Raw genomic sequence first — 16,659 nt, 5'->3', positions numbered from 1 at the left:
AAAAAAAGGGAAAGCATAAGCAAAATTAAAGTAGAGAGAGTAAAATAGAGGAGGATGGAATTGTTGGTTCCTCACCTCTGAGGTTGAGAGAGAGTAACTAAGCATTACTATGGTAGAGAGGCAAAGAGAATAATAGCGAGGGAACAACCAACGTAGGGGTGTAAATGAATTGAGCTGTTCACGAGCTATTCGAGCTCAACTGTTAAAAAGCTTGATTTGGCTTGGTCTATACTGAGTTTTGAGCCGAACTCGAAACCAATATATAGAGTTTTTTGCTAATCGAGCCAAGCTCGAGTATAATAAAGCTTGGCTTGTGAGGTTCGTGAGCTTATATACATTTATGTATGTATGTATGCATACATATATTAATAAATAATTTTGTTATATGCATAATAATATTATTATTTATATAATAATACATATTATATAATATTTTTATTTTTATATTAGTGATAATAAATAATTTTTATATTCTTAAATATTTATATGTAAAATTAAAAAATAATTTTTATATGTATAATTTTTTATTGTTTATTGGAAGCTTGGTTCACATTCAAGCTCAAGCTGAGTTGAGTTTGAACATATGAGCTTGAGTTGATTTGAATTTGAGTTCAAATCTCTAGCTTGAATTAAGCTCGAGCCTCATGAATTTTTGGCAAATCAAGCTTGAATAGCCAGGTATTTAGCTTGAATCCACTTCTAGTTCAATGGTTCAGGCATTCCTTGTAGATATACATAGCAACCAAGTACTATGATAGAGAATGGAGATTTGAGACCTAGAGATAGAAGAATCTTATGTAGGCAGTCACTATATAGAGATATAAATTGTTCAATGTTCCATTGTTTCTTTGACTTTCTCGACTTTTGAGTCAATAACTGATTGATGTTTATCACTCTATTTCTTGACTCTTCACTCCAAAGTAGCTGGGAAATCAAAAAGGGATGGAATCTAAGTTGGGAGGGAAATCTCGATAGCTTGAAACATTTTTTAAACAAATAAAGGATTTCATTCATCTCAATTTTGAATATTAGAACTTATAACGAAAATCAGAGATTCTGGGCAATTCGACCAAGTAGTAATAACAGTACAATCAATGGCAATCCTTGCCAATTTATGTGCAGCTCCGTTAGCATTCCGCTGAATATGACAAATAGAGAAAGATGACAGGCACTAAAGAAGCCCCCCGTAATCAACAATTACGGTGTTTATACACCACAGTGGTGAGAGAGAGTCCATCAACAGGAGGTCGACAATTTGTTTTGCATCGCCTTCAAAAGGCACTTTGATTCAATTGCAAATCCATAGCAAACTTTATTCAATAGAAAGGAAAAACCCACAAGTCCACCTGAATTAGAGACCCAGTAGGGAGTGGAGATGATTACCATGATAGTCTCTAACAAAGCTTTTGGCTTCATCCAGAGAAGGATCACTTCTTGTAGTTTGATGTAAACATGAACAAGTCACTATCACTCTTGTGTGATTAATTATGGCCACAGGGTTGAAAGCCCTTTGTTTCAAAAACATGCTTACTTCTGTATATCCATATTAACCACAACATTGAGGAGCCAACTATGAAACAATTTGTCATCGAGCAATTCCAATACAAGAAACGTTGCCCATTTTGCTTACATGGCAAAAATGTTACCAAATAAAAAATCCCAGGAAACAATGACACCACCAGTGTGGCGCACGACTGATTCTTGAGAAAACGACCATGAAGAAATGGTGTTGTTATCTGTTGGAATTGACTCAAAAATAAAATTTGTTACAGAAAGAGGCTACTAGGGCATGGTGACCACAAAGTTAGTTACAGAAAGTGGCTATTGGTGCATAGTAACCACAAAGTCAGTTACAAAGAAACAAAAAAAGGTGGTTATCTTGTATCTTCTTCTTCTTCTATAATTTTAATGAAAAATCACTCTAGAATGTATGCTCTTCCCGTGTGTGTAGGAGGATTTTCTCCGAACCACATAAATTCTTATGTCTTCATCTCTACTTATTTGAATTTTGTTTACTTTGCTATTTGTGTGTGTTCTCTATATTTTCTTCATAGGTTGATTCGAGATACGTGATCCAATGCTATTGCACCAACAAATGGTATCAGAGCAAGGTTATTAAATCTGTGAAACACTTACGATGGCGAAGATGTCAACTATAAAGTTCGAGGTGGAGAAATATGATGGCAAGATGAATTTTGGGTTGTGGCAAAAGAGGGTGAAGGCGGATATAGTACAACAAGGTCTTCATAAGGCTCTTCTTGAAAAAGATAAGGTAGAGAAGATGACAAGTGATGAGTGGGCTGAGTTAGATCTGAAGGCATTGAGCATGATTTAGTTATACTTCGCAGATGAAGTGATGTACAACGTACTCGATGAGGAAACCACCATTGGCTTGTGGACAAAGTTAGAAAAATTGTATATGACAAAATCTCTCACCAATAAGTTGTACCTGAAGAGGCAATTATACATTTTGTGTATGGCCGATAAAACCAATTTATTGGATCATTTGAATACATTCAATCGGTTGATGGTGCAACTTCTCAATATGTAGATGTGGAAATTGATGAAGAAGATAAGGCAATTCTTCTCCTCTCATCTCTTCCAGAATCATATGATCATTTGGTGACGACCATCTTATATTGAAATGATACATTGGTGATGGATGAGGTCACAAGTACTTTGTTGTCAAACGAGATGCAGCGAAAGCCTACCTTTAGTGATAGTGAAAGTTTGACTGCAAAGGATTTTGGTTATGAACGGGGCAAATCTAAAGAGAGGGGAGATAAGAAGAATAGAGGCAGATCAAAATCCAAATTGAAGAAAACACAATGCAAGTGGTGCAAGAAAGATGGTCATTGGCTAAAGGATTGCAAGAAATTTGTAGATGATCAAAAGAAGAAAGGCAAAGCTGCAAACGAGGTAAGTATTGCTTTTGATATAGAGAATGATAGAGATCTTCTTATGATCTCCTCATGTATGGATCCCTTGGATACTTGAATACTTGATTCTGGATGTTCTTATCATATACATCCTTATTGAGATTGGTTTTCTACGAATGAGTCACATGTTGGCGGCACAGTTCTTATAGGAAATAATGCCAAGTGTAAAACTATTGGGATTGAGACAATTAAAATTAAGATGTTTGATGGGATTGTTAAAACATTAACAAATGTTAGTCGTGTCCCAGATCTTGAGAAAAGTTTAATTTCACTTGGTGCTTTAGATGATCTTGGGTGTGCATATAGTGGGGTTGATGGAGTCATAAAAGTTAAACGGGGTGCTATGGTTGTCATAAAAGGAGAGAAAAAATGATCATTATATAGGTTAATTGGAAAAACTATCACTGGGGATGCGGCTATCACATCCACTTTAGATGATGATTCTAGTCAGTTATGGCACTTAAGATTGGCACACATTAGCAAGAGGAGCATGATAGAATTGCACAAAAGGAAATTACTTGATGGTGCTAAACCTTGCAAATTAGATTTTTGCAAATATTATATTTTTGGAAAGTAATGTAGGGTCAGTTTTATAGCATCTACTAAAAGAAGCAAGGAGATTCTTGAGTATGTGCGTGCAGATACATGGGGGTTCATTGCCAGTGACTTCTAGTGGTGGAGCACGATATTTTGTTAGCTTTGTTGATGATTATTCCATAAAGGTTTGGGTGTACTTCATGAAGCATAAATCTGAAACATTTGAGAAGTTCAAGATTTGGAAGGCAAAAGTGAAGAAGCAAACCGGAAAGCAGATAAAATACCTATGCATAGATAATGGTAGAGAGTTTACCTCGACAGAGTTTCAGAAATTTTGTGCAGCAGAAGGGATTACTCGACATCTCACTACTCCAAGCACACTATAGCAGAACGGGGTAGCAAAAAGAATGAACATGACACAACTAGAGAAGGCAAGGTACATGAGAATCTTTGCAGATTTACCAAAGTAGTTTTGGGTCGAGGCAGTTAATATGGCCTATTATGTAGCAAATAGATCACCTTCCAAAGCATTGAGACTCAAGACAGCAGAAGAGGTATGGACTGGTAATTCTGTTGATTACTTGAGAATTTTTGGATGCCCTTGTTATGTCTTGTTGCAGGATAGAGAGAGGACAAAGCTTGATGCTAAGTCAAAACCTTGCATTTTTCTGGGATACAATGAAGGGGTAAAAAGATTCAAACTTTGGAATCCTAACACCAAAAAGGTTGACATAAGCAGAGATGTTGTATTTGATGAAACTTCTATGTTGAAGAAAAATCAACAACAAATCCTAAATGGTGAGAAGAGCAATACCTCAATTCAGGCGGAGCTAAGTGAGAAAGAGAAATTGAGTAGTGAACCAGTCACTACAGACTCTTCTCATCAAAGCCAAGAAGTTGCACAATCCCAAGAGGAACCACCATATTCCATTGCTACAGGCAGGGCTAAAAGCAACATCAAGAAACTAGTCAGATTTAATGATATAGTTGCATATGCATTAACAACTAATTGTGATGATCCAATGACCTACAAGGAAGCAACGAAAGATAAGGATAGCTCACTATGGATGGGTGCTATGAAAGAGGAGATGGCTTCTCTTTGGAAGAATGAAACTTGGAAATTAGTAGAATTGCCTAAGGGTAAAAAGGCTATTAGGTGCAAATGGGTGTACAAAAAGAAAGATGCTTCATTTGCAAGCGAACCAGTTAGGTACAAGGCAAGGTTAGTAGCGAAAGGATATGCACAAAAGGAAAGAGTGGACTTCAATGAAACTTTATCTCCTATAGTGAAGCACTAGTCCATTAGAATCATGTTGGTGATGGTAGCTATGTGGGATATGGAGTTGGAGCATCTTGATGTGAAGACAATTCTCCTCCACGAAAGCTTAGAAGAGGAAATTTACATGGTGCAGCCCGATGGGTTTGTCGAGAAAGGCAAAGAACAAATGGTATACAAGTTGAATAGGTTGTTCTATGGCCTTAAGCAAGCACTGAGGCAATGGTACAAGCGTTTTGACACTTTTATGACTTCGCATGGCTACATCAGAAGTAAGTACGACAATTGTGTTTATTTTCGTTTCCTTCATGATGACTCCACTATATTATTGATGCTTTATGTTGATGACATGTTTACTGCTTGTAAGACTCTACATGAGATTGCTAAGTTAAAACATGAATTGAAAATGAAATTTGAGATGAAAGATTTAGGTGGAGCAAAGAAAATCTTGGCCTCTTGGGTATGGTAATTCAAAGAGACATGCGCAATGGGAAGTTGTGGTTAACCCAAAAGGTATATTGAGAAGGTATTGACCAAATTCAATATGAAGGAGGCTAAGGCAATGAGCACACCACTAATTCAACACTTTAGACTATCTCTTCAACATTTCCCAAAGACAAAGGAAGAACGTGAGGAGATGATACATATACCATATGTCAGTGCAGTTGGATGTCTTATGTATGCTATGGTATGCACCAGACTGGACTTATCTCAAGCAGTTAGTGTTATGAGCAGATTTATGGCTAATCCGGGGAAGGAGCATTGGAATGTTGTAAAGTGGATTCTGCGCTACTTGAACGGTATCCAAGATACATGTTTATTATTTCATAATGGTTTGAAAGGAAACAAAATGGTTGGGTATGTAGATTCAAATTTTGCGGGTGACCTTGACAAAAGAAAGCCCACTATAGGATATATTTTCACTCTTGGTCAGGGTCTTATTAGTTGGAGATCTACATTACAAGATACAGTAGCTCCATCTATTACAGAAGCAGAGTACATGGCAGTAGTAGAGGCAGCCAAGGAAGTTGTATTATTGAGAGAATTGGTTCAAGAGCTTGGAATTGATCAGAAGAACATTTGTGTTCACTGTGACAGTTAGAGTGCTATATGTCTTGCAAAGGATTTAGTATACCACGCAATGGCTAAGCACATAGATGTGCGGTATCATAGGCTTAGATATTTTGTAGTAGATGGTGACATTTAGTTGGAGAAGATTTTTTCCCAAATGAACATAACAGACATGATGACCAAGCCATTGCCAAGGGAGAGATTCAGGCATTGCCTAAATCTTTCAAACATACAATGGTGCTAAGTTGTGAATGCCCCAAGAAGAAGGGGTATTCTAGATAGAGAAATGGAGCATGTTTAAGAAGAGAGTTGAAATTTTTTTGAATCAAGGTAGGGGATGTTGGAATTGACTAAAAAATAAAGTTAGTTACAGAAAGTGGCTATTAGTGCATGGTAACCACAAAGTCAATTACAAAAAAAAAGTTGTCTATCTTGTATCTTTTTCTTTTACAATTTTAATAAAAAATCTCTTTGAAGTGTGTGCTCTCCTGACTTTGCTATTTGTGTGTGTTCTCCATTTTTCTTCACGGGTTGATTCAGGATACGTGATACCTGCACCAACACTATCAAACACTATCTATATTGATTTGCACTCTTTCTATCAAATCTATCAATTTAGGTGAATTCATGCACTCTTTCTAACAAATCTATCAATTTAGGTGAATTCATGGCATTGAAAAATCTTTTGCCCCACAAGCACAAGAACACAGTACAAATAACAAAAGCTTGAATCCGGTCCTCCCCTCCCAAGACCACATAAAGCTTTGCCCATCAAAAAAGAAGATATATATAGATAATCCTATACAGTTGAATTGGACCAACATTGGATAATGACCTTTTTAGACAGATCCTTCACACACAGGTTAATGGCAAATTGGGGGCGTTTGGTATTATGGCGCCAAAAAAGGTGTGTTATGCTTCAGACCACTGGGCCCCACTATGGTCAATTTTAAATGGTAAGTTTTGAAACACATCACACCATATTATATTCTATACTATAGTTGTGTGGTATGTTTCAAAGCTTTGAAATTTGAAATACATATATTGTTATTAAAAAAATTCAAAATCAATGCTTTACAAGTGTTCAAGGTGTAGTAGACTTTGAAACATGAGATTTTTGGCGTTAAGCACAAATTTCACAATATATTTAATTTCAGAACCATTTCCTCTGTAGCACGTTCTGAAACCAAGTAAAATGAGCCACAAGGCCCATAACTACAGTACAAAACACCCCCCTTCGTCTTTTGAAAAACAACCTTTATTTTTAGTCTATCCAAACACCCCCCTTCGCCACAAGGCCCACAAAATTCAAAATCAATGTTTTATAACCAAGTAAAATGAATCCACGCAGGACACTTCTTATGAATGACATTTAGCATTACCCTCTCTCACTGTCTAAACTAGAGTTTTAAACAAACAAGTCAAAGGTGGTTTTAGACAATTTCCCTTCTAAAAATAATGCACAAATCAAACGGTCCAACTTTCTAGATTTTTTTAGTACATCTGATTTCCTGAAACAACAGCGCGTAGACCTTATTTTTGGTCTATCCAAGGACCAAGGGCCATCGGATTTTGAACAGTCCAACTTGATGACCAAACGTACCACAAGATAGGAAATATATAAATATAAAAAGAATATAAGAACAGATCCACAACAATTGAACAGCAATCAGGTCTTTTCGGTGAAACATAATTATGTAAAGTTACAGATGTCTTGGAACTAGTATTCTTCTGGGGTGTACGAGTGTATGATACCAACATCTCTTGTAATTCAACCACCCATTTCTTTTCAGATCAGAAGATATATTCAGGCAGTTGGAGAGGAAACCGTGCCACTTCAACATCGAATGGCGGGCCCTTGGGGTTCGTTAGTCTAATAAAAAAACCACAAAATTTTGTAAGTAAAAAATGATCCTAACAAGTTCAAAGAACTGTTTATTTCAACATAAGTATGTAACCGAATTCTTCTCCATGTTCCCTGATTTCATATAACATACCAAATGTCTGAAAGGGATGTGCAGCAGCTGCTCACAAACACAAGCAATTAAATGAAAGGAGAGGATGCAATTCTTGGCCAATTTGAAGACAACTACTACTCACACTGTTTTTGTTAATAGAGAGTTCATAAGCAGTAACATGTATCACATTCTTCTCGATGAAGGATATATATGATGGCAGGTATAGTGCCTCGGCATATTGAATGTGTGGGATGACCATGAAAAACTAACCAGGTTGATTGTTGTCTAGGTCCACATGAAAGGTCCCGCCAATATTGGAACTCCAGCATATCATCTAAAATTATACTAATTTATAACTGTGATGAGAGTGAATGAGTAGTTGCCCTAATGAATCAATGGCATTAATACAATCGATATGATCCCTTAATCAATTAGTTAGTTTCATTTAGCAAGCTCAGCCAGAAGGCACATGCTGAACTTTCTCAATGATGATTCATATAATTTTATTCTAAGAAGCAGTTTTTCCCCTTTTTTATACAAATGATGCATTTCATGGATTACCTGCCAGGGATAAATGTGAAAGCACCTTCGACAGAACCAAAAGAACACGCCAAGGGTGTGCAACTTTCATAAACAAACACCTTGCCATTTGGATATAAGAGTGGATACTGCAGCAACATCAGGAAAAAAAAAAAAAAACTTAAGATTTCATCCATCATTCAAAAAAGAACAATGAACTATTTTTTGGTGCATGGGCTACTTGGCCATTTCTAGAAAGAATAAGAAGCTCATGTGATATAAAAGAAGCCATCGTAGATTGGATGAAGTGTTCTAGTTCATTGCATATAAAAACAATCCTAGGTAGCTCATCAATGCATAGACTACCATTTTGTACAATACAAGACTGCAAATCACCACCCAGACCAGCCCAGACCCTCCAAATTATTCTACTAGGACATTTTTCAACTAGCAAAGGTAAAACCTTCAATTCCTAATTAGAAAATAAAAATAATCTAGTGATACAATCTTTAAATTGGGAACTTCCTATGTCAAATATCCATTGATCAAACATTCAAAACCGATACATCTCAGTCAAACATAGTGTAACTGTCACAGAAATACAAAATAGACATCTACCTTTATGGTCATTGTTAAAACGATGACAATACAGTTATTCTGCTGCTTTCACCCTGCCCCATTTTATCTCAGAGATAGATGGTTGAAATGATATCAACAACAAACCTAACATGCTTTCCTAATAGTTATGGTTCATATGCATATCTGACATGTTTCAGGAAGTTTTCTTAATAGATATGTGATAATGAATAAACATATGCAGTGTTGTCAAGATTGACTTTTTATTTGATAAATGAAAAGATTTTATTAGCAACGTATTAAGACTGTTACAAGCATCCCCGCGGGGGGTGGGGGTGCAAGATGCAGCCACACCCTATTTTTTTTAAGAAAAGGACTGCAGCCAAGAGTGGCTTGGCAGGATTACAAAGGCAAACAGTTGTCACTAAACAAGAAATCACTAGAGACCCCTGATTTTTCTAGGATATCAGCAACAGAATTTTGCCCCCTATGAATCCAGACCAGCTTCATATTCATAGAGATTAAGATATCCCTAGCTTCAGCTAGGAAGTGGGCTAGTCTCCAGGGCCCTCCCTTCTCCTGTAACCAAGCTATAGTATTTGCAGAATCCCCTTTAATGGTTAAAGAGGATAAACCTAGCCGTTTGGCAAGGCGAATTCTTGTAAGTGCAGCCAGGACCTCTGCCTTTGTGGCATCTACCCTTCCAATCGGACCACTGTAAGCCCAGCAAATATTCCCCCTTTCCCCTCGGATTACACCTCCAATTCCTGCTTGACCTGTGGATCCTTGGGCGCTACCATCAAAGTTTAAAGTCATTTCTCCTTCTTCTTCTCTAAGAGACTGTCTCAATCCACTCAGATCTTGGTGAGTGGAGGATTTCTGGAAGGTTGCTCTAGAGATCATTTAGGGAGAGACCTTTGAAAACTTCCGACAATTACCCAAAGGTTGCAGAGATATGTCACGTAGGAAGTTAGATCTTCGACATTTCTAGCTTTATTTTCAAAAATTCTATTGTTCCTTTCTTCCCAAATGCCCCACAAGACTGCATGGGTCACTATGTTCCAGTAAAATCTTCCTCTTTTTCCTAGACCTCTGCCTTGCCATTGCCACAAGATGTCCACCACCCTCTCCAGGAACACCCAGCTGTAGCCAACTAGGTTTAGGAAGAAGCACCAAATCTTCCTAGTGACCGGGAAATGAAGAAGGGTGTGATCAGTTGTCTCCCCGTCGTCAAGGCAAAGAGGACAGACATGAGGGGAGATGCATAATCTGCCTTTAAACTTTTTCTGAATCAGCTCGCAGGTGTTTATTCTCTTTAAACAGGCTTCCCACACGAAGGAGACTCTACAGGGGATGTGTGGTCTCCAGACTTTCTTAGCTGGAGAGGGACACCCCTGATCTTCTGACACTTGAGCCTTGAAAAAGGAGTTAGAGGAGAACTTGCCGGCAGGATTAAGTTTCCAGATTCTCTGGTCAGGGGTAGCAAGAGAGATGTAAGCCTCATTAAGAGAGTTTAGCAAACTGGCTATATCAGCAACTTCTATTTCTCTTAAAGGCCTTCTGAGGTTTAGAATCCAAGTTGTTCCCGAGGGTGAGGGGTTAAAGCTAGTGGCTACTGTGGCTTCTTTGGATTGGGACAGGTTAAAGATTCTAGGATAGGCGTTAGCAAGGGTATCCTCTCCCCACCACAAATCAGTCCAAACTTTGATTCTATTTCCGCTCCCTACCTGATATCTAACAGAATCAATAAAGAGGTCATAGATAGAAGCAATACCTTTCCAAGGGTTAGAGGCTTTGACCTGGTTCATGTGGACCTTGCTATCCCAACCATTGGCATGTCCCTTGTACTTACTCTTGAAGATTTTGTCCACAATGCTTTCATCTCCAAGGGGTACCTCCATAGACATTTTCCAAGAAGGGCCAAGTTCTTTTCTTTGATATGACCTAGTCCCAATCCACCAACTTCCTCAGGCTTGCAAACCTGATTCCAACCTACTAGATGACACTTCTTTTCACCACCCCCCTCCCATAGGAAATCCGGTTGTAGCTTTTCAATCTTGCTTTTTACTTTGCCTGGGACTCGGAAAACCAACAAGAAGTAGATTGGCAGGTTAGCAAGGGATGCCTTAATTAGAGTAAGTCTTCCTCCTTTTGAAAGAAAGCTTTTCTTCCACATGGCCAATCTTTTCTCACATTTTTCCACCACCAGGTCCCAAAAACTGACTTCTCGGGTTCCCACCAAGATTCCCAAATAGGCAATGGAGAGTCTCTCCAACTCACACCATAATAGTTCCTTAAACCTGTCCAAAAGAGAGTCACCACTGTTGAGGCCCACAATGCTGCTTTTAGTGAAATTAATTCTGAGTCCAGTCACCCACTCAAAAATATTAAACACTCTTTTTAAGTTGGAAATAATTTCCCAATCCGCCTCCAGGAAAAGGATGATGTCGTTTGCAAACATCAAGTGAGAAACTGGGACCTACCTATCTCGAATCCTTTCAGCAAATTTAACTCCCTCACTTTTTGAAGCAAGTAGCCAAGTATATCTGCCACCAAAGTGAAGAGAAGTGGGGAGAGAGGACACCCGTGTCTCAGGCCCCTGTTTGCATTAAAGTATCCAGCAGGTTCACCATTTAGCAGAACTGAAAACCAAGCAGAGCTTATACACCCTTTAATCCATCTCACCCACCTTCTACCGAAACCTCTCAGGCTTAGGATCTCCAACAAGCAATCCCAATCTACTTTGTCATAAGCCTTTTCTAGGTCCAACTTGATTACCACCCCTGCCTTGCCACTTTGTCTTCTTTCTTCTACACATTCATGGGTAAAACAGAATAGGGGGAAAGAGACACCAGGGGAAAAGGAGGAATTTGGAACCGAAGTGTCTGCTTATACATTTCTTCCACCACCGCATGTCTGAAGGTGAAATGCTTGCACTCTCCAATTTTCTGAGTGGATGCACTCAATCTTTTATCCAATAATGGTCTACTGAATGTTGAATGCCACACAACCTGTTCATTCCTGATTTCAAAACAATAATTTATTGTAGTATCTTTGGAGATAACTTGATGCAGCATTCAAAAATCTTGACAATTCCACTCCATTCATCTTCCCAAAAAAGCTGAACTCTTAGCAGAAAATCAAGGTCTTAGATTGGAAAAGGCGAAGGGGTTTGAATTCTGAAAATTTATTAGTGGAAGGGGGCTCTAAGGCTGTGATTGGCATTTAGGTTCAGTAGCTTATTGGACTTTTAAAAAAGTCCAATTTGAAAAGTCAAGTTTAACAAGCCAGTCATGGGCATTTGGTGAGGATCATTTACAGATGCTCCTTGTCTCAAATAAGGAGTGTATGCTTTGGTGGCCTTAATAAAAAGTTCTCATTTTCTTTTGAATGTCAATGTACCCCATTCATTAGGACCACTTTTGGGGCATTTTTTTGGAGGTTTGCAGGTCCATTTGAAGTTGAAATCAATATGAATTACCTACACATACATACTTGATCAATAATTGCTAACAAGAGAATTTCATCAATATAAAATTAAAAAATTATTGGATGAAATAATTGGTTCAATCTTTAGAGTTTCACCTGCAATTCAAGTGACGACAAAATACGTTTGCTCTTAACATGTTGTGCATTACCCTACACAATCTAGGTGCCCTGATTTCTAAATGCTGATGGAATTGAGTCCATGACTCATTCAACTAGAGAAGAACCCCACCATAGACTGACTATGTTTTAGAAGATTAAAAGTACACAAACACAGAAAAGAACAAGAGAACAGGGAGCACAAAGAGAACAACAGTTACATATGAAATAAGCTAGGGTGTAAGATATGGCTAACTATTTCATACAGGCCTGTCTTGAAGAAAATAAAAATTCATTTTTAACAGCCAGTTAAGCTTTTCCCAAGAGTAGCAGACCGAACTTTTGTTCAAAAATCAAGATCTTAACCTTACATGTGAAAGACGAATACCAATCAACACCACAAATTAACCTCCTCCCAGCATTCTCGTCGACATCAATATACCCAACCATAGTTGTCAAGGCGATGCCTAGGCGACAAGGCGCCCTTGGAGGCTCACCTCACCTAATTGCCAAGCAGTTTTGTATAAGATGTTATAAAATACTATTGTATTCTTAATATTTGAGATTATAATTATAAAATACATTATTAAACTAGAATAATCATTTTGTGTGTTTATATACTAATTTCTTTTTATTATTTTCTTATTTGTTAGGGTTTAATCAACACAGACATTGCTAACTGCTGTATTGAACCATCAAAGACTTCAAAACCTGAACCAATAAGGAAGAACTTAAAATTCTTCTTCTCCTCCTATAAAAATAGGGGTTCAGCCCCTATATTTTTTTATTTTTTTTCTTTCTTCTTTTTCTTCTCATGAATATGTTGATCTTCTAGATTATAACATGAAATTTATACATTTCTTATGAAAAATATGGATAATTATCAAGGAAATATGGTTATGGAACCTAGGAAACTACCTAGGATATATGTTTTTACTTAAAAAAGAAATCCATTGCCTAGGCGACTAGGCAACAATGTGTCCCCCCTGTTGCCTAGCCTCCTCGCCTTAGTGCCTTGAAAACTGTGTACCCAACAATCTGCCTGAAATCAACCTTCTCCCAGCCTCCACTTGATCTCACAAAATTGAACAATTTTCAAAACAAAATAACAAAGAGAAAAAGAAATCTTAATTGTTCATTGGTTCTAGTCAAGAATAATGTGAACCATAATGCTTAAATGAGGAGTGGAGAAAGTGATGGAATAGAATGAAGAAACCATATCTTCTTTTGGTCATTTGTTAGTGGAGAAGCTCCATTGTCTGCAGCAGTGCAATATAAAAACATAAAAAGTTGGGCTTAAAAAGGAGAAATAATTAAGGAGAGAACTCCTTCTAATCCAAGAAAAACTCCTTTTTCATCCTCATAAGCAATCATAGATTGACCAAAAGGAAGATAATTGGGAGCATGGCCTGTCGATGATACCCGAAAATCCGAGGCCCGACCTGACATCCAATCCGATTATCTCAGATTCAGATGATGTGTTTATGTAATCGGATCAGAGTTGGATTTGACTCCATCTGATCCAACTAAAATCCGAATCCAGTTATATTATAATATTTATTGATTTTAATAATAAATTTTATATAACTATATTCAAAATTATAAAAAATATGAATATATAATAAAAATATGAACTCCTTCTAATCCAATAAATTGGATTATATATGAATATGTATAATAAATTCAGTATGTGCTTTTACACTAATTTATTATATATAAAAGTTGAAAAATAATTAACTTTTTAATTTTTTTATATTTAAAAAATTAAAGCGGAGTCGGATTAAATCCGAATCTGATCCAAGTGTTAGGATTCGAGTTAAAATATGAGGTCTTTAAATCTGATCGGATTTCGGATTGGATTTGGATGCAAGCTTTTCATAACTGGGTCGGAGTCGGGTTTTGCTAAGTCCAATCCAATCACAGCCCTAAGCATGGCAGCTTAGACACCAGAACAAGGCAGGATTCATTCCTCGTTCAGCCAATACTATTGCTGACTCTCTTGCCTGTAAAGAAGCCATCAAGATCGCCTTAGTTTGGGGGAATACCCCCTGCGGTGAATTGCCTGCTCCTCATAGACCAATCACAAGGAATAACTGGCAAGTATAAATTGTATTTGAACAATAAAATATTAATATTAACGTGTAAACAGCTGCTTGTTCTACAAATTCTATATAACTAAGAAAACTTTTTCAGTCACTGATAAAAAAAAGCTGATTCTTAAACGGTTAAACCATCCCCCACCTTAAATTTTGAACAGTCTGTAAAAAACCAATTAAACTTCATAGTTTCCTTCCAAACAAACACTCCATAGGTAGAACCAAGAATTAAAATATCAATAAGATGCACCCGATACATCCTGTACCCAGATATGTTTGAATACACTGATACACAGACTCTTTAAACATTTAAACCATCCCATCCCTCTTCCACAACCCCCTGATCATTATAAAATAAAAAAGAATGAAAAAATAAAAAACAAAAGATGTGTATTAGCCATATCAATATGGTGTATCAATATTTTAATCCTTGGGTAGAACAGACCTCTCCCAAATCTCAACCAATGAAAACTACCACACATTTACATACTATCAACCCTTATCCACAGCCAATTTTCTAATAAAGCCATACCCATGAGCACCATAACAAATTTTTCTAAAGAAAAAGGCCTTTTTGGTGCTTGTCTCGGAATTGGTGCATTCTTTGCAAGGCTAATGGTGAAAGCTCCTACCACTTATTAGTTTCTTTCCCCTTTGCTACTGATCTTTGGGAATGGTTTCTTTCCTCTTTTGGTTGTAGGTGGACCCCACCTCCAAACATTCAAAGTTTGTTTAGCCCCTCATTCTTTGGTTGACCAAACAAAAGGGGAAGGATAATGTAGAGATGTGTGAGGACTGCTGTTTGCTGCACTCTTTGGGAGGAAAGGAACACCAGAATTTTCTCTGAAGTTGAAAGAAGTAGAGAATGCCTAATTGAAGTCGTCACAGTGAGGGTGGTACATTGGCTGAAATCCTTGGACCTGTTTGTTGATATTTCTACGGATATGTTGCTGAATAGTCTGCTGGAGGTGGCAAATTCTGCTCCTGCTCGCTCTTTAGTTTGTCCTGTGTGGTCACCACCAGGAAGTGGACTTATAAAGCTAAACTTTAATGGAAATAGTGAAGGAAATCCAGGTCCATCAGGTGTAGGAGGGGTTTTCAAAGATGAGGATGGGAAGGTGCTTGCTTTGTATTCAGGTTCCATTGGGTTTGGAGACTCTCTCAAAGCTGAGGTTTATGCAGTACTGCAGGGTATAAGGAAGTCTGAGGAACTGAATATACAAAAGTTAGTCATTGAAGTGGACTCAAAGCTGGTCTTAAGTTGGTTACAAGAAGGTAGTGGACTTTGGAAATATACTAATGAGAGGAGGGAGATTAAGTGGCTAACTAGAGGACTGGAAATCAAGTTTCAGGGGGTCAAGGGAACAGCAAATGCATTTGCTGATGCTTTGGCAAAGTGGGGGGTGGGAAGGGATCAAATGTTTTGGGTTGTTCTGTAACTTTTTCTTTTTTGTTATCTTCCTGGAGAGAGTTAAGCCTGTTCATCTCTCTTTGGAGCTCTGTAACTAAATTTTTCTAATCTAATGAATTCCAGTTATTGATCAAAGAAAAATAATATATTTTTCTAAAACCTAACCGTCCTAGCCTTTTTGGTGTGTATATGTGTGTCTATTCTGGGAGAGTCCTTTTTTTGCCCCAAACTACATCGGTACATACGAGATAGTGGTGCAACTTGGGTTTCTGAGCCAAAGATTGTACATTACTTCAGACTCAAGCCGGACCCATTGGAAATTTAGCAAAAGCTCAACCCAAGCCCACCCAAGTTGCACCCCTAGTGTAAGATTTTTTTTTTGAAAATAAATAAAAAAATAAAATGTTATTAGGAGAAGAGAAAGAGAATACAAGAAAGGTGAAAACACCTCACAACCAAAACCCCTTACAAACATAATAACCCGACTTTCACCCTTACCCTAGACCCAAAACTTCCTCATCTAGACTCTAGAGACCACTTAAACTCACCTATCTGCACTAGAAACAGAAACCAAACCATTCTTCTTTTCCAACTCCATAAAACATTTTCTAGAAAATTCATCCCCTTAAAGGAAAAAAAAAGTCCTAACATTTTGCTAAATTGGACTTCCATATCTATAAACTTTTCCAAC

The 16,659-nt window shown here is 37.5% G+C and overlaps 1 protein-coding gene across 4 annotated transcripts in view; it reads right to left on the bottom strand.

The window, feature by feature from the left end:
- Window positions 1-7,254: 7,254 nt before the first annotated feature.
- Window positions 7,255-16,659, bottom strand: part of SKIP16 (SKP1/ASK-interacting protein 16) — a 33,441-nt gene continuing 24,036 nt past the window's right edge. For 2 of the 4 annotated variants that reach the window (XM_010277873.3, XM_088891170.1), the window contains 2 exons: window positions 8,343-8,449; window positions 7,255-7,696 (listed from right to left, as the gene is read on the bottom strand). In XM_010277873.3, the coding sequence (XP_010276175.1) occupies window positions 7,618-7,696; window positions 8,343-8,449 (186 nt within the window). In that variant the 3' untranslated portion in view covers window positions 7,255-7,617. The other 2 variants (XM_088891171.1, XM_019200038.2) reach the window with 2 other exon arrangements.

This window comes from Nelumbo nucifera, chromosome 7, assembly GCF_055504915.1.
Source record: "Nelumbo nucifera cultivar China Antique chromosome 7, China Antique-T2T, whole genome shotgun sequence".
In the NCBI taxonomy this organism is placed as follows: domain Eukaryota; kingdom Viridiplantae; phylum Streptophyta; class Magnoliopsida; order Proteales; family Nelumbonaceae; genus Nelumbo; species Nelumbo nucifera.
This window is presented reverse-complemented; position numbering and strand designations above follow the sequence as displayed.